Genomic DNA, 21,876 nt, shown 5'->3' with positions numbered 1-21,876 from the left:
CAATTCAATTATAAACTGTAGCATTGTTCTTTTATAAATTATATTACCTAAGGATTTTTAGAACTCTACATTTCTTTTAAATAGATTTATTTAGTACCTAGTAGAAATTAATCGCAATAATTGTGTCGTCTTTACACACATTTTATCGTGTATATCTACTATATCCGTTATTATAATAGGACTATTTTGTTAATAGTCCTATTAATTATAATTAATCTTACCATACAATCAGAGTTTGAGTACAACTTACCTCCAATTCTTTGAAATCTTTACATAATATAATATGGTAACAAACACAATGACTCAGAGGACCTAACAGCATGATATTTTCTATAATTCTATAAGGGAAGAAGTTTGTAATTAGTGTTATAATAATTCACAATATGTTAAAATATAATTTATAAGTGATAATACCTAGATTGATAATAAATTACAATTTTTAGTATCCACTCATTTTATTCTTACCAAATGGCATAGCGCAGATTTTCGATCAATATTAGTCGCTCATATTATTTTTTACACGCTTTTTTGTTACTATTTACCTACATCTGTTTTTTCCGAACTATTTTTATAATAACTTGAGATGTCTTGTTTATAATTATCACAAATATTTTTTTATGTCAACTATAGTCCTTTCCACCTAAGATGATTTCTGTGACACATCGATTATTGACACGTGTAGAGATGTCGGTTACTGAAATCGTATCAATTGTTTCCGATAATCGATAATATTCTATATGGAAATGAAATCGATTTGAATAAAGTACCAAAATTAGTTTTTTCGGCATTTCGCCAACAATTAACTAAGGAAACTTAGCAAACAACAGCAACAAAAAGTCAACAATAACAATTAGTAAAAATAACAGAATACCACGTAAAGTATCAATATAAAAATGCAACTTGTATACAAGGCTGAGGTACTCGTACAGACGATTGACTCGATTGACAAACGATCACAAGATGGGCGCCGATTATATGATTTTCCAACTCTATGATTTTTTAACGATCCATTTCATGTACAAGAATTGCGTAGGTATTATATTTTTGTGTTATTTTATTTTATTTTTCATTATATTAAACTAAACAATACTGTTTTTGATTTATAAGCTTAAGATGTTTCATTTTTATATTTTTGGTAATAATGCCGCCATAAAATAAAAATATTATGCACTAAAATTATTTTGACTTTTTAAACATAAAATACGTAATTCGGAACACGATGAAGTGTCACAGGAATCATCCTAAATGAAAACACAGAACAGTAAAAACATATAGAAGTGCGATAGTGTCATAATTAGTATGAAAACCAGTGTCGCCAAACCCACACATTTAAACCGATAGTTATATAGTACACTACAAGTAAACTATGCCTTTGATTGGACAGCTTAATTTGAGTAAAAACTGACTTAGGTTATAAATTCAGCATTTCAAAATGTACCCTAACGCACCAAGTTACGGTTTAATTTTGTATAACCTCCCTAGGTATATTAGCTGTTTTGTTTCTCATTGCACAGAAATTCCAAATTCGAAAACATTCAGCTACTCCACAACAGAGGGCGTTAGTTTTCGATAGATATAAATTTGAAACGCAACACTTAGAGATAAGGTTGAAATTTGTGTCACTCAACATTAATGACATTAACTTGATATTTATCTGATGCTATGCTCTGAGGGATGTCAGCCTTGTTATCGATAATATTCACAAATAAATATTTTTTGTGTATTTTTTTTTTCGTTCTTTTATATGAGTATAGTATAATGTGTCACATTTTGGAGTATGTTTATTGTATATGTTTATAGACTAAGTACGACTTTTTATATTATTATTATTAAATAAAAAACGGAATAGAATAGTATTTAATCTATATTTACAAAATACAAACAGAAAATATGCATTATTTTAAATCTTGGAACTGCCGTAGGTTTGCTGTATCGGTGGCCTTTGTTAGACCGCTTAGTGCTGTTCGGCATCCAGTTAACTCGTCACGTTGCATTTATCCATTTCTCTTTTAAATTAGCCTCTTTGGGAAATCTATAAATAAATTAGACAAATGAAAGCTAAGGAAAAATAAAATAAAATTTAATATTTATAATGTTTGTCTTATCTAAAGTATCGATACTGTCGATATGCGCCACAAGCATCACTAAAGCGACATTCGTTTGTTTATTGCAATAATATTCCAGAAAGTCTTGTTTGCTGTTCAATCTATAATAGTACTAATTTCTTACGGATTAAGGTTCATTTTGACTAGATATTTGTATACAATTTTGACAAATGACGACAAGCGAAGTTATAACATAAAATATAATTAAAATAAATAAAAATAAGACTTACCGATGGTATGAAATGCCTCCATTGCTGATATTATTTCGTCTGCTATCATTTTTGCACTCTAATACCGAACAACACGTCCTAATTAATGAATAAATATGGAAAAAAGGTTTGACAGCTGACAACCGACTCGAATATTTTTCTGCGCACAACTGAGAGCAAGTTAGGTGATCTTACCTTACCAGTGACACGTGGGCCACGCCCACATCACACTTCTATCTACTTTACTGTTCTGTGAATGAAAAGGACTATAGAATTTTATGACAATAATGCATAGCTTTTCGAATTATTATGGATCTTAGGCCGCGTTTCCATCTGCAAGAAAACTTCCGTAAGAAATGTCCGACAGTCTGTCCGACAGAAGCTTGCAAGTCTAAACCAGCACTTGCTACATGGTGACTATCAGCATCAGAAAATGTATTATTATTTCAAAAGTTGTTTTATTTTAATTTTAAGATATTTGACACAAAAGGCAAGCTGTTGAATCGTAATAGTGCTGAATCTAGTTTACGCTGGACGGCCATTGAACTAAATTGCTCAGCTATTACGAGAAATAACATAGTGGAGAAGTTTTGTACTTGGTTAAGCATTTTTTATATAAATAATAATATAAATAAATACACACTTTTGTCATTTTAATGTAAAGAAGTGTTTGTTTTTTCAGGATTCAAAAATTTACCATATCAGGTATCTTTTAATTATAAACAACTCTATTTCTTTATCAATTAAAATAAAACAAATTGTTTAATTCATCATTTTATAACACAAACAAAAACAAGTAAATATTGCAAACACAGAAGAATAGTGCTATTAAATTTTGCTAATTATTATTACACTAAATTAATCAGGAATGTTTTTCAGGTACATAGAACAACAGGAACCCTTGCTGCTGGATTTGGAACATATTGGAAGTGACTGTAAACTACCTGCAAAATAAATTGAGATTATTAATACACAAAATTGATTTTTCAATGTATCTGCGCATGTTGTAACATTACCACTGCTCGAACGGCGAAGGAAAACATCGTGAGGAAACCGACATGTCGAAGAATCAAAAGTTCAACGACATGTGTCATCCACCAACCCACACTTAGCCAGTGTGGTGGATTATGGCCTGTACCCTCATAGGAGACCTGTCCCAGCAGTGGGAACGTATATGGGCTGATGATGATGATGATGATGATTTATATACGATATTATTTAATTTCTTGTACTGTTTACATAATATCTGCTTAGAGACTAGATAGGACAGTCATTAGTCATTTTCACAATATTAAAGCCATGAAATGCTCCATCCATTTTAAATTATTCTTAAGGATTTTATATAAAAACAATTATTAGAGTGTGTGCTAGTGGAGGACTCTTCAATGTCAGTCTAGCCGTTCAAGAGTAATTTCCGATTCCAAATAATTATACTACAATTCTTTTAGGTTAAGTACCACAGAAACCTAAATTTTCTCTATTGACAAAATTGTTACTAATCTGAAATATTTATACCAAATTAATGCTCATTCCAGCGAGAGATTAAAATGAGGCTCAGTAAGAGACACACGAATTAAGCAAGTTAAACAAAGGCTTGTAAAAATTGTATCAAACCGTTCAAGTTAATTCTATAATTCTGAACGACCGAGGTCTAATTAACACAGGCGACAGTTTAATTCAAACAAAGTCTGTAAGCTTAAGCAGAAAAACGATTTAACAGGTCTATAATATTTTAATCCCAAGTCTGTTCGATGACGATTTCTCTAATTAAGAAAGAAATTAACTAGGTTATAAAATGGTTATAAATGTTATGTCTATAACATACTACTAGCTATGCCCTGCTACGCTTCGATATTGCACATTGTGGTTGCATGAATGAGAAATGAGAAAAGGTAATAAACACAAGCTTCGAAGGAGGTTGTATAATATTATTCTATTGCCGTAATTTGAGCTAAATCAATGCAGAATTTTTAGAGGCTTCGAAGCGTTCACAAAACTGGTAGCTGAAGACCCAGTATAAGTCGTAACAGAATGAGACAGGCTACTTTTTATCTCGGAAATCCCACATGAATGGGACCTATGTGTGGTTTTCTTTGAAAACGCGGGCGAAGCCGCAGGCGGAAATCTAATATATTGATAAATATCTTACGTTTAGGACTATTCGAGCGCGATCGATTCTTAATAGGAGTTATTGACCTGGAAAAAGAATTTAAAGTAATGTTAAAACAAAATTCGTTACATATATTAATACATTTATGGTTTATATAAATTCAATCCATCTGGTGATGCATGTAATGAGATCGATGATTGAATTAATAGAGTTCATTGGATGTTTAACTGTATTTCGCGGATTTAAAGTTTGTACGTTTTAAAATTATTGAGTTTTTATTTTGAATACACAATGTAGACAAAATATATACTAATATTATAATAAAATTATGATCGTACACCTATCAATCGTATTGGTAAGTTTTGTTAAAAAGTATACAACAAATACCTATATTATGCCTAAATAAGCCATTAATAAAATAACTTCTCTATCTCTCGCGGAAAAACACACGTATGATAACTTTCTTTGATGGTATGTGTGTGAAAAAGGTAATCATAATCACCCTCCTGAATTCTAAAGAAATTGACTAAGAGAATAAGAGCTAGCGCGCAAGAGCAACTTTTGTCTCCGCAACTATTTTGCCTCTCCCATAAACTCTATGGGCTAATAAAAAAGTCTCCCGGGAGTTGCGTCGCTACGTGCGCGCACTTTCTTACTAGCCCATAGAGTTGATGGGAGAGACAAAATAGTTGCAGAGACAAAAGTTGCTCTTGCGCGCTAGCCCTAAAACTATCAAGCTTCAAACACAATAAAAGCTAAATGCATTGAAACATACCTCTGTCTTGGCCTTCTGGTATCTTGTTGTCTTTGTTGTAATATTTGTTTTTGGTTTGACTCTTTTGACTTCTTTTTAGAGAGACAACACGGCTAAAATAAGCATTTGTTATAATAAAACAATATGCTCGGATTATTAATACAATCTTTACATTTGTAATTGTCTAAATATAGGTAGAGTAAATAATAAATAGGTAAAGATCATTTACATAGCGACAGCTTTTAATGAATAAAAAAGAATGTGTGTCGTGAACGATACCTACAGTATTTTGTATTTGATACATTAATATGATTTAAACGTTATGATATATGATTATAAGAACATACCTTCGCGCAACAAGACAGCCCAACCTCCCTCAACACGCTCTCATCAAAACTGGGGATGCTGCGAACATTTTTAAGTCCCGGTGTAGTCGATACCTGCTCGTCCTGTTTGCCGATCATCAAATAATTCTCTTTTACATTATCTCTTCGTGGTTTAGACTGTTTTCCGTCCACCAGCAGTTGTCTACGACCCTGTGCTTGCCTATATGAACGTGTATTTCTGATGTCGTTTCGACGATATTGGATACTGTTTGCACTGGCTGCTGTAAATATTGGTTTGTAAGTTTAATGATTTGATGTATACTGTATAGTCTGTATAATGTGTTCTATGATTTTATACATGTATTTGTTGTAGTTGAACCCTGCATGAATGTGAACAAAATTATTTTAATGTTTTTGAACCCAATTTTTTTTCAAATTATTATGGGATCTGTATCTTTATACGTTCATTTAAGGATCATAAAGATTGTCATAGTAAGTAGCTTGGATCACATAAATATGTATGTAGAGCTTTCGTGTTATATTGATGTCTAAGACAATAAAATCACGATTCGATACCATAAATTAATGTCCATTAGGACACAATAAACATCCAAACAAAGTATTCCAATAATAAAAGTACATTTATTGTTTCCAAAGTAAGACAATTTAACCAAACGTTGTTTACGATCACAGAACAATTTTCTCTGTTAAAGGCCTATTGAACTACGTGACTTGGTGAAACAATGTGATCTGGGGTATTGTGGGCACTGGGCAGTAAATAAATATGGGATAGTTTTTTTACAAATTGATGATCTAGGGATCTATCTAATTCTATTGGGTTTATATCGTGGGAATAAGTTGATTTATCAACAAAAAATTGTGAAAATTGTGTTGTGAACAATATCATCCCTATTTTTAATAGATATAGTTGTTTGAACTAGAAAGATTTGAATATTAATGTACCTCATTCTAAAACAACATAGGTAATTTTGCCTATGCATTTTTATAACTTGTAGACTAATTTTTACTTGTAATAAAAAAATCTACATTGTAATCATGTTACTAGTATATTATGTACGAGAAACTGAAAATATGAGTAAAGAAATGTCTCTATTCCACGATTAGGAAATGGTGTGCATTAGTACCGCTCTAACATGGTTCACCCTCCTGAAAGCCCATCTGTCTTTTAGGGGGCTGTCAGTCTACAAGACAAAATAATATTCACGAAGTTATGAATATGCCTCTATTTCGTTGATACTTTTATTTCGAGCCATCTATACAAATATTATAAAGAGGAAAGGTTTGATTTTTTGTTTGTTTGTTTGTTTGTATGAATTGAATAGGCTCCGAAACTACTTGGCAGATTTGAAAAATTCTTTCACTGTTGGAAAGCTACATCATTTCTGAGTGACATAGGCTAGGTTTTATCCCGGAAATCCCACGGGAACGGGAACTATGCGGGTTTTTTTTTGAAAACGCGGGCGAAGCCGCAGGCGGAAAGCTAGTTTGTTATAATTCTTGCTAAAATGTTATTAGGTACACCTGATTAATTGTTTGAATTCAACAAAAAAGTCAATAAAGGTTGTATAAGACATTCTTTACAGATCGCTTAGAATAAAATCATCATGACATTATTATAAATTTCACATGATCCATTTCGTAAGGACGATATTGTAAAGGTCTGTTTGTCTTTTCTGTAGCAGAAGTTAGACTATGGAGTCTAACTTCTGCTACAATATAGACTCTATTCTTCATGCATTAACACTTACACGAAGGGCTGATTTCAAGTGTTCGCTCTGAAACAATCTTCAACAGATACACGACGCTAGCGACTATGATTCCCAAAGCGACCGAGAGCGCTATCAATGATTTAGTAATGTAGTCCTCGAAGCACTCGACGATATCCTCCATGCAGCATTCTATTCTGTCTACTAGACCTCGGTTTGAGCACATTTGGGTTTTTGTTTAGAATGTATAGTAAATGTACCTGGAATTCAACCCTTTTATGAGAGTAACGATTTGTATGCAGAGGCAAGTTCCCTGAATTATTAACGTAAAATTTGTAAATTAATTTTAAAATTTTAATTCGATGTTACTTTATATTATATAAATATTTATATATAAAGTGCCGCATGAATCAGCTTACAGTTAACATGTAAAACCCAATTTTATGTAATGCTTTAGTTTTAATAACTTAGGATAACACAGGAAGTAGGAACTTAAGAAACAATTTATAATATCCCTCGCCAACTATGTGCAATACAATTCAAATTAACTTGAAGAAATTCGACAAGATGAATTTATATGATAAGGGAGGAAAAGGGTAAGTTTGAGGTTATTTAATTAATTAATAGTAATACTATGAAATACACATACCAGGCTATTCTTTTTACATTTTTAAAATATTGTGGATAGTACTTTTTGCACCTAAAAACTTTGCGCATAATACCTTTGTTTAATATTAATTTCGTCCCAAACGTTTCACATGAGACGCTTGACAGGTCTCATGCTACTATGAGTCAAAGAGGATGATATTGTATATTTTTAACAATGTTCTGTTATCTTTGAAGGAGTTTAAAAGGTAATTTAAAAATTAGAAGATAGTGTGAGCACCATGGCCATGGTGGGAACTCATGTTTTACGATTTGGCAATGACTAAAATAGGTAGGAGTGGATTCTGTATATGTTAATATTATTCTTACGTATCTAGGTATCAACATTCCACAGATCACATCATCTATCAAGTGTTAAAACAATTCTTTAATTTTCTATCTATAAATTGAAAATAATCTCGGATAATACAACACAAATACTTAAAGCGGGATGACAATAAGTATTTGGCCTGAGAACGTGCCTGAAAAGTAAAGTCGGCAGGCTTTCAGAGATAATGTAGTCACTGTCTGGCCTGCGGTCCATTTTCTATAATCTGTAATAAACTCACAATATTCGAGGGTACCGTCGTCCCTTGAGCCTTGATGGATTGGGATCTGATTCATCCTTATTATGTGCCCCGGCTTTCATATATTTTGTTTTTTGATCTTACCATTCGCTATTATTTTGAGACCTAAAATTATAGATTATTCTAATACACCTAGACTCTATATATCAATCAAATATCAATGCTTATTAAAAAAAATGTTTTTTCGCGACATCTTATTATCTGTAAACTGAAAGGAATCTATTGAGTTTGTTTTCTCCTGGAATGATTAATGAAATAAAGCTTTCAAGAGAGATTTAATTAAAACTAAATGTTGATGTATTTTTAGACCAAGCTATAATTAAGTGTAGCTCATTTTTAACACACTTCTAGACAGTCGCTGCTGAATAAACAAGAAGAGGGCGGAAAAAATCCTTACCTACTTTTTATGTTTTTTTATTTATTTAGGACTACTTACTTACAAAATAGACAGACACCATAAAATGATTATATATTTAAAAGGTACAAATAGATAGCGGAGTGTTGTTTTAATTACAAGTTGCCACGGCTTGTTAACGGACGATAAAAAATAAACTTTTTATTATTATACGATAAAATCATGTTTATCGTATGAGAAATTATACGTATCCAAATAGCTCTTTACTTATTTAGCTATATGTGTTACACTATCTTGATTAATGGGCCCAAGCTGTCTGGCCGTCCGCTAAGTACGCGGAGACAGATGGAGAGCCGACATATTGCTCAATGTAATATGCTTTTGGGAAAGAAACAGTATTTCTGACGCAGCACTATTCGTATAAACTAAAATATTTCAACTAGAGGTGAGGAACAATAAAGTTTGCCAGCAGTAAACGGAAATACGTAGGATATAATATTAAAGCATTATATTGTACCTAATTGAAATTACTCTATCCTGTTCTATCTCTTACTAGTTTTCAATCTGGAGGGTTCCTGAATTAGAAAATAATATATTTTATTAATAAGTGAGAAAACAATAGATCGAGCTTCAGCTACGAAAACAAACCGATTCAACTTTAATTGCCATCGCTTTCATGATATAGCACAAGAAAACATAATATTCTAGTAACATTGTAGGAATATAATATGTACATATTATTATATTATTATATTCCTATAATGTTACTAGAATGATCAAAATTAGATCAACATTTTTTATTTCTTTACATATTCTGTATTTATTAGTTACCAAAGTGTAAAGAAATTCCTTTGGAAATTTCAAAAGAAGGTAAGTACAATGATAATATTTTACATTATCCCTAGATACACTCCTCTGATTCAACCCAATTGACGCCAGACATAGATTCTGTAAAATATTCACAAGCTGAACGAAAAATCTAGAATTCTGAAGCATCCAAGAAGTGAGAAACACATCAATCCTGTATTACAATCGCGCATCGCCTTAGGGAAATACGCAAAAACGTTTTTGCAACTGAATAGTCACTTGTGAATTTTGTAGTGGGTCGGTAGGTGAGGAAAGTTCTGCTTCATTATTGATACGTTAATGCTAATTTTGTTTAAAACTAGTTTATATCTCTTATTAGCAGAGTTTGAGATGTTTAAATTGTTTTTTGACCTCAAAGTAGTGTTGCGCTTCGTTTTTGTTACCATTCTAAAAATACATAAGTATTAAGTATTATAAGATTCATCCAGTTAAGTAATTTTTTTCACTAATTGTACTAGGTAGTATCTAAATTGGTATTCATGTTTGTGTTTCGTATATTTCTACAAAATACAAGAAGAATTTTCTACACGTGACTACGGACTATAGCCTCCTAAGGACCAAGCTAAAAAAATCCTATTCTGCATTACCACCCATTGTTCTCACCTGAGTACATAAAAATACAACAGACCTGCCACCCAATGGTAGTTTTTTGTTTTTTTTATTGTTAGAGTTAAAATTTACTTGTGAGATTTTTTATCTGTGTAAAATATAGCTTATAGAATACATTTCTGAAAAAAAAACTCGATTTATTTTGTTCCCATGTGATCACATCAGACCTAAGTGAATCCAAAAATTTTTGAAGTAAAACTTCTTTAGGCGCGACTAGGGAGTAACTCAGATTTTTTTTCTGACGGAAGTAACGCTGTGTAGTTTCCGCCATTTAAAAATAATAATTCTGATTGGTTGTAAGTATATGTCATATACTACACGCTTCTTGACTTATACGCCAGCTAGTGGCAAATATCATAATCAATTAGGATTATTTATTTTCAAATTTTCAAACGGATCAATTGTGAATAGCAAAGTGAATGAAAAATTCAACAGTTTTAAAAACATTATTTTAAATTGCAAAATTTTTTGAAAATCTCTAAATATACTTGTTTATTTATTACTTTTAAAATAAGTAAATTAAAAATAAATTTTCTGACAATTGCGACATTTTATAATATTCAATAACAAGGTTATATTGACATGTGCGTTTTACTTCAATCGCGCGTAAAGGTTACACGCACACACTTTTTTTTTTATTAAAATAAGGTTTTACTTGTAGATTTTTTTATTTACTTATGTTATAACATATGAGATCATACAATAACCTCTAAAAAGTATACAAAAGAATTAAAAACAGTTTTTCTTAAATTCTAAATGTGTAAGTTTACTACATATTAGGTAATAAAATATCTAAACTATCTGAACATATGTTAAAAAAAGAAATAAAAACATTGGAAGTACAATATTAGGAACTTGAAATATCAATGAGCTAACTAAAAATCGATTTGGAAACAAATGGTGGGTCTCCTAAGTCTTCATCACTAGAAATAAAATCTCCGTCAGTCGGCTAGGAAATCGATGATATTATCGTCACGAATAACTGAAAAAATAAGGAAGATAACTGTTTATTTTGATTGCAATAGTAATTCCTGTTGACAGTTTAAATAAATTATAATCATAAAACAGGACAATTATACTCAAAATTACTGTAAAACAACAAAATAAATTATTAACTAATTAAATGTTTTATAGTCATTGACTACCAAATAATGTCTTCAACTGAGTACAAAAAAAATGAAAATAATGTTGTAAGTAACGACCAATGTTCTCACATGATCACATAAAAATTATCCGTGAATTTAAAAAATACAATATGAATTGTTTCGTTAAATTTAATTAAAATACGTTCCTGTACTGTTTTTACTATTTATTTTTCAATACCAAATGAAAATCAAGTGAGAGATTAATATGATAATTAACGATTTAACTTACCTCTGTTACGTTGACCAGCCATTTTAAAAACTTTAACTAAAGTATTTTAAAATTCTGTGATTGGATAACCCATTTACCTACCAAACCTAATAGTTCAATTCAGCCAATCGCGTTACACAGTGATCAAAGGCAGAAAAGCGCGGTATTTTTTAAGATATTTCGAATTTTCGATTTTGTCATCGGATGAGGACGGTGGTTGGTAATTTAGTTAAAACTTTTTGGTGCTTTGGGTTGTAATGGTGATAGTGTTTATGTACTTATATGAGGCCATTGGTCCTTAGGAGGATAGGTACCGCAATTGAGGAGCAACAATAGAAAACTTTTAAAACTCGTTTTATTATTAACTTAGCATTCGATCGAAAATAATGAGAGGCTTACAAGATATCCCGCTATTAACCTAGATATCAGTTCCATAAGATCACCCAGCCTTTGTAAAGGACGTTTTTGGTTCACAAACATTTTTCTATTCAATATTGTCATGTTTACATCTAGCCAAAAGGTGGCGTATTTGTTTGTGCCCTAATCTTGGTTGGATTTGCTTATACCCAAAAGGAAAATCTCGTTATACCGTGAGCTTTTCGTATTTGTCGAGGCTTATTTATGAATTTATCTATACATAAAATTTCTGATAGTTTTAGACATGTGTTTCTATGCTGGCCTTTGATCCATATATTACTGAGTTAAAGACTGTGTAAGTATATAAATATGTTTGATTTTATGCGAACATTATGTAGGAAATTAGAAATGAAAGTCTTGTTAAATTATATACATACTTCATTTATTATAAACTTATAATTATGAATCATTTAAGTCCGTTGAAAAGTTAGCTCAGATTATCTCCATTTTACGCAAAACAATATTTTATATTGTAGAACATGACACATTTTATGGTATACATCTTACGACAAGGGATGATAATCCTCTTATAGAAATAGAACATATTCTAATGCAACGTCTGGTTTCCGCTAGGGTAAAATTATTATTCAATAGGGTTGCCACTAGCTATATTAATAGTAAATAATAAAAAAAAGAATGTTGCCATTTTTATGATTACCAAATTTATACGACAAGGACCAAGGTCTATACTTGCTTTAAAATATTTAAACTCTGTCCATCTCGTCCATCTTTGAATTTAATAACAATTTTCTTTGTGTCAAATAATTGCACTACATTAGTAAATCGGTAATGCATCTTTTATTGTAATAAAAAAAAGCTTAATACTGAATCGAGTTAGATGACAGGTCAAACAATTTCATCTAACACATATATCTATCGAGTTCCTATGAGAGTCAAGCCGCATAATGCAAGAGTTATCACTGATCACTGATGACTGATCGTATTTCGTTTTAAAAGCACCTCTTTACATACCATTACAAATAATATGTGTTAATCAATACAACACTTAATGATGTCGGTAGTGATATAATGTAATTAAATAGCATTCCTCAATACCATTAACTGTACTATATTAACTCAAATCAAAGCAATAATTTTTAAAAATGAATGTGTTATACTGCATATAAGCAAATAGCATCATTAATATATTAAAAAAAAAACTGTTTACTGTTGTGTGAAACTGACATTGCATTGTGGAAAATCTTATCATCTTCTACACACATTCAATGCTATGAAAGATCCTATATCTGAATCCTAACAGGGATGAAGCTGAATGTCTTGTTCAAATATTGGTTGCACTCGCGAGCGAAGCATTACAGCCCCCTTATGCAAGTGGCTTTCTGTTAGCGTAGCGTTCAATAGAATAGACTACGAATGTATGAGATTGACGTAAGCTAAAGATAAACGTATCTACAGCTTACGTCAATCTCATACATTCGTAGTCTATTCTATTGAACGCTACGCTAACAGAAAGCCACTTGCATAGGGGGGCAGGTTTCCGTGAATGAGATAAGTAGATAAACATGTAGATTTTTCAGATATACATGCTTTGGCATAAATGCGGGATTGTACTTCTAAGTTATTGGGAAACCTACAAACGATTTATTGGACACATTGAATCAGCGAATACATTGTATTTCGTAATATCTGTAAACTTTATCCTCATGATGCAGTTCTGAATTAATATAACATGCTGAAATACAACATAGTAAACCAAATAACCATATAATTACAAAAGATTAGCCAAGAAGATACTTTTTGAAATACGATACTGGCAGAACTTTACTCCAATACACCTTTAGAAATTAACTTCCAACATTCGATACACTTTAATTTATTTAAATGAGCAGTAGCTATATTTATATCATTGTAACAGAGGAATTAATTGCTAAATAACTTTGTCTCCAAATTGAATAAGACAAGATCAGATGAAGGATAAGCAGGGTTTGTTCCCGTGGAGACCCTCTAAAGATTACGATCGTAAAGAACGAATTTCCAAACGAACCCTTTGAAGTATTAACTTTCTATTGGGAGTTTGACTTTCTTAAGCTCTGTCCGAAATCATTTTCCAAAGCGTATGCTATAATAGAAACTAGAACTGTTTATAAAGTAGTGTTTTTGTTTACAGCGGTATTTCAGTGGAAAATTAGATCATTTAGTCATCAATGATGACTCAATATTGGTGTTCTTATTTATTATTTAAAGCTGAAGAGTTTTTTGTTTACTTGGACACGCTAATTTACGAACTCCGATTTCATAAAAGTGTTTGATATCCCATATATAGAAGAAGGCTATAATATAATTTCATCACGCTAAGACAGAGTAATGTGGGCAAAACCGCAGGGCACAGGTGGTATAAAACCGTATAAATATATTACAATAATGTTGCATTAGAAATTCGATAAATGTAGTTATGGCAACCCTGTAAAATAAGGAGAGATTAATTTATATATTGTATAGAGTAATCGCTAATTCTCTTGACGTATGATATTCCCCTTCCCTGAACATCAATTAATTCTTATTTATGAGCATTTTCATTATAATTTCAATTAAGTATTATAAAATTTAATGTGTAAAAATACCCACGTAATTTCATTAATAAAACATTTATCTGATCTATAATTTAATAAAAACAAATAGGTAATTCAAGTTTTTCTAATATCTTATCTGAAATTTAATACTAAAATATAGATAAGCACGAATTACGTTAATTCAATAAATTAACAAAGTTATTTTATTATCGTCATATAAAGTGGATAATACCGATAATTCGCAGAATTTAATCATTTCTCCGATAGCAGTTGGGACAACACAAAACAAACTTGAATCAAAAAATTCGGATTGCTTTTTCTTTTTTCTTTTCGGCCAGTGTCAAGTTAAAAAAATATATATATATTTAAGTTAATAATTTTATAACAAGGGGAAAAATTTTCTTTATTAGTTATTATGTTATCATATTATGTTGGACGCCAAATAAAAAAAACGTGTTGTGCACGGGCTAGCAAGTAAAATAAGAAAATTGTAGGTATTATTTCCCTACAACCAATATCTTTATCAAAATCATAAAAATTTATTACAATTGCATTACATAAAGAAATTTATAGTCACATTTCGAATGATCAATTGAATTGTTATTTCAATTTTCAAAGTATATTAAAAAAACAAACTGCACGTTTTATAACAATGACTAAAATTGAACCCTTCACAATAATTCACCTATCCTAACCTTATTAATTATTTTCTTCATTGTTACCTAATCATCTTAGACATTATTAATTATCGATTAGATCACCAGATATTGTTTAAGAAGTTTCTGTTAGCATCTATTCGGAGGCGTCCACCATTCCTTAAAGTTTGTGTAAATCGAAGTCTTTTTCACAAGATCATCTTCATAAAGCATAGAACAAAATCTACAATAATCGTCTGTTTCTACACTTTCACCTCTTCTATAGTATGAATAATGATTTTTCCATTTAAAATATTCTGCATATTTCTCAGGATCGTCTATGAGTTCTTTCATTTTTTTCGCTAATTTTTCGGTTCCGAGCTCTAAAGCATTCAGATATATACCATCTGGCATGAACCTGAAAATAGTTTTTTAAAATATTATGATTTGAATGCACATTGCATATATTTTATAGATTTTGTTAAGAAATTGTTAACAAAGCTTATTTAAAAGTAACAGCAACAGTGAGGGCTCAGGTAACAGGTCGACTTGTAGAGTTAACAGGTAATTAATTTGAGACTTTATTTTGTTCATCACTAACAAGAATTAAAACAAGAAACTCGATTGCTACGATCACGCGTTCATCACAAATATCTGTCTGACAAAATTGAGATAAGTGAAGGTTTATTTGTTTATCTACTTATTATCGTAACAATAACGTACCTCGTATAATTAGCTCCTCCATACACAATTGGCACTGCATAGTTTTTTAAAGGGTACGTCAATTTTTCAGTTACATAATCCTCGGAGAAGGAATTCTCAAACGACAAATAAAAATAGTAATCTGTTTCTATTAGCTTGTTACACTTTTCTTCGTCGTTACGCGGACATTGCAGTGTTCCGCATTTCCCATAAATATCAATATTCAAGTCATATTTCTTTAATTCAATCGATAATTTTTTAACGAAACCTTCTCGGCCACTTCTCGAAAAGCAGTTTGATACAAACCAGGCGGCAGCTTTAGATTTATTTCGTAATTTCTCTTTTACATTTTGACTAACTGGGTCCATGTCTTGTAATTTTATCCAGTGCATGTCTTTTTTCGGTCCTATTACTTTATTTTCGGAATCTCTTACTACTACATATCCCCATCTGGCTTCAGATCCTAGTTTATATGTCCAGGTCCAATTGAAGAAATTGTTAAAGGCATTTGAACATATTGGATAATTGTCAGCCGATTCTATTGAGGCGAATACAAACTTTTGATGAGATGATCTTCTTTGGGGCAAATCATAAGATCCCATGCGTATAACTTCTGTTCCAGCGAAAGCGATGACGTCGAAATTCGTATAGTCTCCTAAATATGTTCTATTTCCTGTCACAAAGCAGTTGGTATTTGGACATTTTTTCTCAATAAAACCTTGTCGGCCGACTCCCATGTATACAAATGGAACTGTTTTAGTCGAGGTCCATAATAAAATATACTTTAAATCTGATGTTTTGTTATTCTGTGACAAGTTTGGCGAATTATTAAAAGTCAGAATAATTTTCTCCATTTTTATTAGGCCCAGCGGAGACCTATAGTTTAATTTTGCATCACGTATAGATATATAGAAAAGCATCACTACAACAAACAAAACACAAAAGGAGAAAATCTTTACAATTCTTGCCGACATTTTTGTTTCTTTATAACATTGTATTCATGGAATCACCTACACACGAGTGCACACTTCATATTCACTTGCGATGTGTGTTGAAAAAATCCATAGATGGAGCAACTAATCGCCATTTAGATAATCTATCTATCAGTTATAGAATTTTATCTTTGAGTGTATTAGTCATATTAGTATTGTTGCGCTATGTACGCAACTAGTTACACGTTATTAGATAAACTTTAGAACCTGTAGTTTTTTAATGGTTACAGAAATAAAATAACAAAAATTATGCAATAGCTTAAAAAACTAACCTTTTCATTATCAAAAAAATTGAATGAGTGAGTGTTTAGAGATAAGGGTTTCTTGTTATCCATTACATCCAATACGATATCTAAATGTACACAGGTATTCTGTAGTATCAATCAACGTTTACATACGTCAGTTTGGGTGCGTACCTATAGGTGTGAGTGTGTGTGTAAGTTTTAGTACCAATGTACGCTCAAATCTATTGCACAGTCTTCAAATGCTTAAAAAGGTTATGTAGATTTTTTTTCATGCTTTGTACCAGTATTGATAGTGTTCAGTTATGTTAGTATCCTGTGGTATTTAAAGACTTTATGACAAAACACTAGTTTGCTAATTTAATTTTCACAGGACAATTAAAAATTATTCCATCTCTGACGAAAACTGATTTGTAAAACCTAATAGTAAAGGTGATTATGTTTTGCAATTTACCTTATTCTGTATTATAATGCTGTAATTATAATTTTACATATTTTTTATACAAAATAATAAAAATTATATAACTAAATAATAAAACTAAAAATTATTAAATAAGTCATGTATTATTTATAGGTAGAGATGTAGTTTAGCGCATTGGTCGTATATCATCATAATCAACTGCTCATTCACGCTTAGTACGTATACGCATGTGATGCAGATGAGAATTAAAAAAATAAATAAAGGCTAGTTCTAATTGCAATGCATGACATTACGTATATATTACATTTATAACGGTTTTTATTTCCCAACCTTTTTGGATGTATTAGCACGTATGACCGCAGATACAAATAGTAGCAGGATAAATAGATAATTTATTCTATCAAGTTTAATTGAGTCGATTTCGTATTTTCCTGTTTCAATATCTTATTTTGTATAGGACAAAATAGTCTTATTTAAAAAAAAACTGCTTTTGATCTCATCAGAAATACAAACTCCAACAAAAAAGCATATCACAAATCATTCAATTTATTACGTACTTTTCCTCATTGTGGCACATACTTTCAGGACATAATAATTAAAAATCAATCAAGAAGATTAACAAAACTAAACAATATTTTAATCTTCACATTTTTTTTATTTATAGGTAGGTAATCTCTATAACCATCTAGAATTTGAAATTAATTTCAGTCATAAAAGCTTAGTTGAGGTCTGATTAACACATGTGATTTACGATATCTTTGTTCATTTTGTATATCTTTTTTTCTTCTCGAACATCTGTAAGGAGGATCCCACCACTTTTTAAAATTCTTATAAACCGATTTTGTTTCTATCAAAGTTTCATCAAACAACATGGAACAGAATCTGCAATAATCATCTGTTTCTACTGATTCGTGTCTTTTGTGGTAAGAATAGTGATTCCGCCATTTAAAATATTCGGCGTATTTGTTTTGATCTTCTATTAACTCGTTCATTCTTTCTGCTAATCTTTTTGGGCCTAATGCCCTTGCGTTGAGGTAAATACCATCAGGCATAAACCTGAAAATGATACATATTAGAATATGGAGTGATAATAGGCTCTTGTTTGTAAAAATAAATATAGAGCAACTGTATTTTGTGGAAAGGATTGGATGTTTTAATTGCCTTTAATATTTCAAAATGGATCTGCGTTTAGTAATGCATTTTTACGTCAAGATTTTTTATAAAGTATCATCAAACTTAAAGCGAACCCTAATTATAAATAATTTGGAAAATCCAAAAGTGCACGCCTCATAATTTTTTTTTAATAAATATTTATTAATTATTATTTTTGTTTATTTAATAACAATTAAACCACATCGAATCAGACCCTGAAAAATGAAAGGGTTCTATTCCTGAGCATACTCAAGCGTAAGAGAAAAAAAAAGACTCGATTAGTAAAGTATTTCGGTCGCTATCGTGTTAACAAGAAAAAGGATCCGCACATACAGACACACGGACGTCCAAGACAGAACTTTTTTAAACTGTTTTTTAACTAGTTTAAATAACAAAAATGACATCAAAAATATCATGAACGTTAAAAATAGTGTTTTTTCTTAATATGTGTGTGTATGTATTATCTTACAAGTGCAATGTATGATACATAAAGACATTTTAAGTTTGAAAAATCAGATGTTTTGCGCGAAGTGACAGTAGTACCCACCTCAACGCTTCGCTTATGAGGCGTGCAAAAGATGTACAAAGCGCATTTACAAAAATAAATGAATAGTAACTATACCTACCTTGTATAATTTGCTCCACCATACACTATTGGTACCGCAAGATTTCTCAAGGGATGCAACAATTTTTCAGTCACATAGTCCTTCGCAAAGGAATTCTCAAAAGACAAATAAAAGAAGTATTCTCTTTCTATCATTTTGTCACATTCTTCTTCATTGTCGCGGGAACATTTCAAATTACCGCAATCACCATAAATATCTATCTTCAGATCATATTTAGTTAGTTCAGCTGCTAAATCAAGAACGTAGCTATTCCGTCTACTTCGTGATATACAGTTTGATACAAACCAAGCGGCTGCTTTAGTTTTATTTTTCAATTTATATCCTAATTCTTCACTAATAGATGCCATTTCATCTAATTTCATCCAGTGCATATCTGCTTTCGGACCAATAATTTTATTATCGGCATCTCGTATAACCATATAACCCCATTGAGCGTCAGAATCCAATTTATAAGTCCAAGTCCAATTAAAATAGTTATTAAATCTGCTAGAACATACAGGATAGTTATCAGAGGATTCAATAGACGCGAAAACATATTTCTGATGAAGTGATCTTCTATGAGGCAAGTATTTTCTTTCCATTTGTACAACTTCGGGCCCGGCAAAGACAACGACGTCGAAGTTAGTATAATCTCCAAGATATGACCGATTACTTGTCACGTAACAGCTTGTTTTAGGACAGTTTCTATTAATGAAGCCTTCTTGTCCCTGACCCATGTATACGAAGGGTACATTTTCCGGTGATGTCCACTGTAAAATATATTTCATGTCAAGTTTTTCAGTAGCAGTTCTGTCTTCTGCATTCATAACTTTAAAGCTGTTAATTACATTAATACTGCCCATTTTTAAATCGCGAATACAAAAATATAAAAAGGTAAGTGTGGATATTGAAAAACAAAAGCCGATCACTTTAAAAATGTAACTGGTCTTCATTTTTACGAAGGTGCTAATATAAGTTGAGAACGCACGCGTTTTGATTCCATGTAAACGTTTTCACAACTGGTAAGAAAACAAACATCATAGCGGCATAGAATATGAGGAATGCTTTGAATGTAAAAGCCACGTTAGGCATTCCTACTGTTCATTGGTTCAAAAGATATGTGCTCAGTCAGCTATTATATCTTTGACCTCCTCGTTGGTATTGTGGTTAACGTGTTAATTTTGCATCTTAGAACACTTTAGTCACTTGGAAAGTTATAAATATAACAATGAATCTATAAAGTACCTTTAAGTAAATAAATATTAAATAGTGACATAACTTTATTTATTTTGCATCTTTTATTTATATATATTTAAATCTCACTACCTGTTTTGTATATCCATGTCTCCATCTGGGCTCTGACATATTTATTATACCAACAAAAAAATACCCATACGTATTAGCATAAACTTAACGTGAATTTAATTTAAGTATATTAAAATTTATGATAAAGGTGTGCTTCTCGAGATTTTATACACGAAGTGCACTTGAGAATATTTGAAAAGGTGTGAAAAATGGAAGATATAATGTGAATTGGTAGAAGTGGGCGTGCTTATCACGCACACAGCGATCGGCCGATCAATAATTCAGTATCATATTGTTACAGTTAAAGCAGTTTCATACAATTTGGGGTACTGCCTACTGGTGCATTATTCTTGTATGTTTTCGTGTTAGAATAAGGTAGTTTTGGTACTTTCTCTTTTTTTATACACAGTTATATAGTAAAATGTCGTCTTTTGGACAAGAGCTTAGGTTAACACTATTTTAACAAAAATTAAATTGTAGACACATCTATAACAGTACTTGTAACGACTAGAAATTAAAAAAAGACCTCTGTAAGAAAAAATAAAAGGAAGGACATTACAAAAAGAGAGAATAGTCGGTCTGATAATGCCTTTACAATGTTTTATAATTAACACTGCTCTTCCCAGCAGAACGGAGGCGACAGGGGTCCATTTTGACCTTTACCTTGAACTGTTAAGAGTGTCATGGACTAAAAAAAATACATGAGGTACAAAATTTACCTACTAATGGAGGCTTTGTCTTTCTTTTGTATGTGTAAAGTGGTTTTTACATACATTTTCTCTTGACATTTTCGTTAAGGCCAAGGTTAAAGGACAAGTCTTTTTTTAAAGGGGCTGTATAAATATGTTATGTGAAAAGTAGATTAGTTTTATTCGAAGTTAATCAGTTAAATTATTATACGTTTTAGTTATCACAAAACAGTAGGGATCAAAACATTCCTTGCCTGCAATAAAATACTATCAACCCGTAACACGAATTAAACAAAAACCAATAACGAACTGAAAACCTACGGAACAAATTGGGTATTGTTTTCATCAAATACGATGACAAAAGAATGATTCCACGCGCACTGTGCGCTTACAACACGACGTGGTATTGAAAAATCAATGTGAAACATTTCAGTGAGATACCGCCCGGGTAAGGTACGTCCCTGATATCCTCAATCTTACTGAAAGGGGAATTTTCCAACATACTGTGAAAAGATGACTGAGTAACGTTGAGTTTATA

The 21,876-nt window shown here is 31.3% G+C and overlaps 3 protein-coding genes across 3 annotated transcripts; all 3 read right to left on the bottom strand.

The window, feature by feature from the left end:
• Positions 1 to 3,172: 3,172 nt before the first annotated feature.
• On the bottom strand, positions 3,173 to 8,186 carry LOC149486690 (uncharacterized). The gene is made up of 6 exons (XM_089697893.1): positions 7,881 to 8,186; positions 7,274 to 7,491; positions 5,526 to 5,785; positions 5,200 to 5,291; positions 4,464 to 4,510; positions 3,173 to 3,258 (listed from the first exon to the last, which is right to left on the bottom strand). Exons 2-6 carry the CDS (start codon positions 7,455 to 7,457, stop codon positions 3,173 to 3,175), a joined length of 669 nt encoding a protein of 222 aa, XP_089554019.1. The 5' UTR covers positions 7,458 to 7,491; positions 7,881 to 8,186.
• Positions 8,187 to 15,362: 7,176 nt separating this feature from the next.
• Positions 15,363 to 16,937, bottom strand: LOC149486689 (lewis-type alpha-(1,3)-fucosyltransferase-like). Its single transcript, XM_089697844.1, has 2 exons — positions 15,954 to 16,937; positions 15,363 to 15,648 (listed from the first exon to the last, which is right to left on the bottom strand). Exons 1-2 carry the CDS (start codon positions 16,904 to 16,906, stop codon positions 15,381 to 15,383), a joined length of 1,221 nt encoding a protein of 406 aa, XP_089553970.1. The 5' UTR covers positions 16,907 to 16,937; the 3' UTR covers positions 15,363 to 15,380.
• A 1,328-nt stretch (positions 16,938 to 18,265) lies between these two features.
• LOC149486688 (lewis-type alpha-(1,3)-fucosyltransferase-like) lies at positions 18,266 to 20,157 on the bottom strand. The gene is made up of 2 exons (XM_089697843.1): positions 19,366 to 20,157; positions 18,266 to 18,643 (listed from the first exon to the last, which is right to left on the bottom strand). The coding sequence occupies exons 1-2, from the start codon at positions 20,130 to 20,132 to the stop codon at positions 18,292 to 18,294; spliced, it is 1,119 nt and encodes a 372-aa protein (XP_089553969.1). The 5' UTR covers positions 20,133 to 20,157; the 3' UTR covers positions 18,266 to 18,291.
• Between the last annotated feature and the right edge of the window lie 1,719 nt (positions 20,158 to 21,876).

Source organism: Colias philodice, chromosome 8, assembly GCF_061535455.1.
Source record: "Colias philodice isolate Cphi_HAF_F1 chromosome 8, ilColPhil1 Martin Lab GWU primary, whole genome shotgun sequence".
In the NCBI taxonomy this organism is placed as follows: domain Eukaryota; kingdom Metazoa; phylum Arthropoda; class Insecta; order Lepidoptera; family Pieridae; genus Colias; species Colias philodice.
The sequence above is the reverse complement of the archived record's forward strand: the minus strand, read 5'-3'. Positions and strand labels throughout refer to the sequence as shown.

Bases quoted from the DNA above. Each gene is read 5' to 3' on its own strand.
- LOC149486690 (XM_089697893.1), bottom strand. From the start codon at position 7,457: ATGTGCTCAAACCGAGGTCTAGTAGACAGAATAGAATGCTGCATGGAG. The intron at 5,292-5,525 runs GTATGTTCTTAT...TGCTTATTTTAG, and splicing joins GGCTGTCTTGTTGCGCGAAG to CCGTGTTGTCTCTCTAAAAA. The intron at 4,511-5,199 runs GTATGTTTCAAT...TTCTTTTTCCAG, and splicing joins ACCAGAAGGCCAAGACAGAG to GTCAATAACTCCTATTAAGA.
- LOC149486688 (XM_089697843.1), bottom strand. From the start codon at position 20,132: ATGAAATATATTTTACAGTGGACATCACCGGAAAATGTACCCTTCGTA. The intron at 18,644-19,365 runs GTAGGTATAGTT...TATCATTTTCAG, and splicing joins GGTGGAGCAAATTATACAAG to GTTTATGCCTGATGGTATTT.
- LOC149486689 (XM_089697844.1), bottom strand. From the start codon at position 16,906: ATGTCGGCAAGAATTGTAAAGATTTTCTCCTTTTGTGTTTTGTTTGTT. The intron at 15,649-15,953 runs GTACGTTATTGT...AACTATTTTCAG, and splicing joins GGAGGAGCTAATTATACGAG to GTTCATGCCAGATGGTATAT.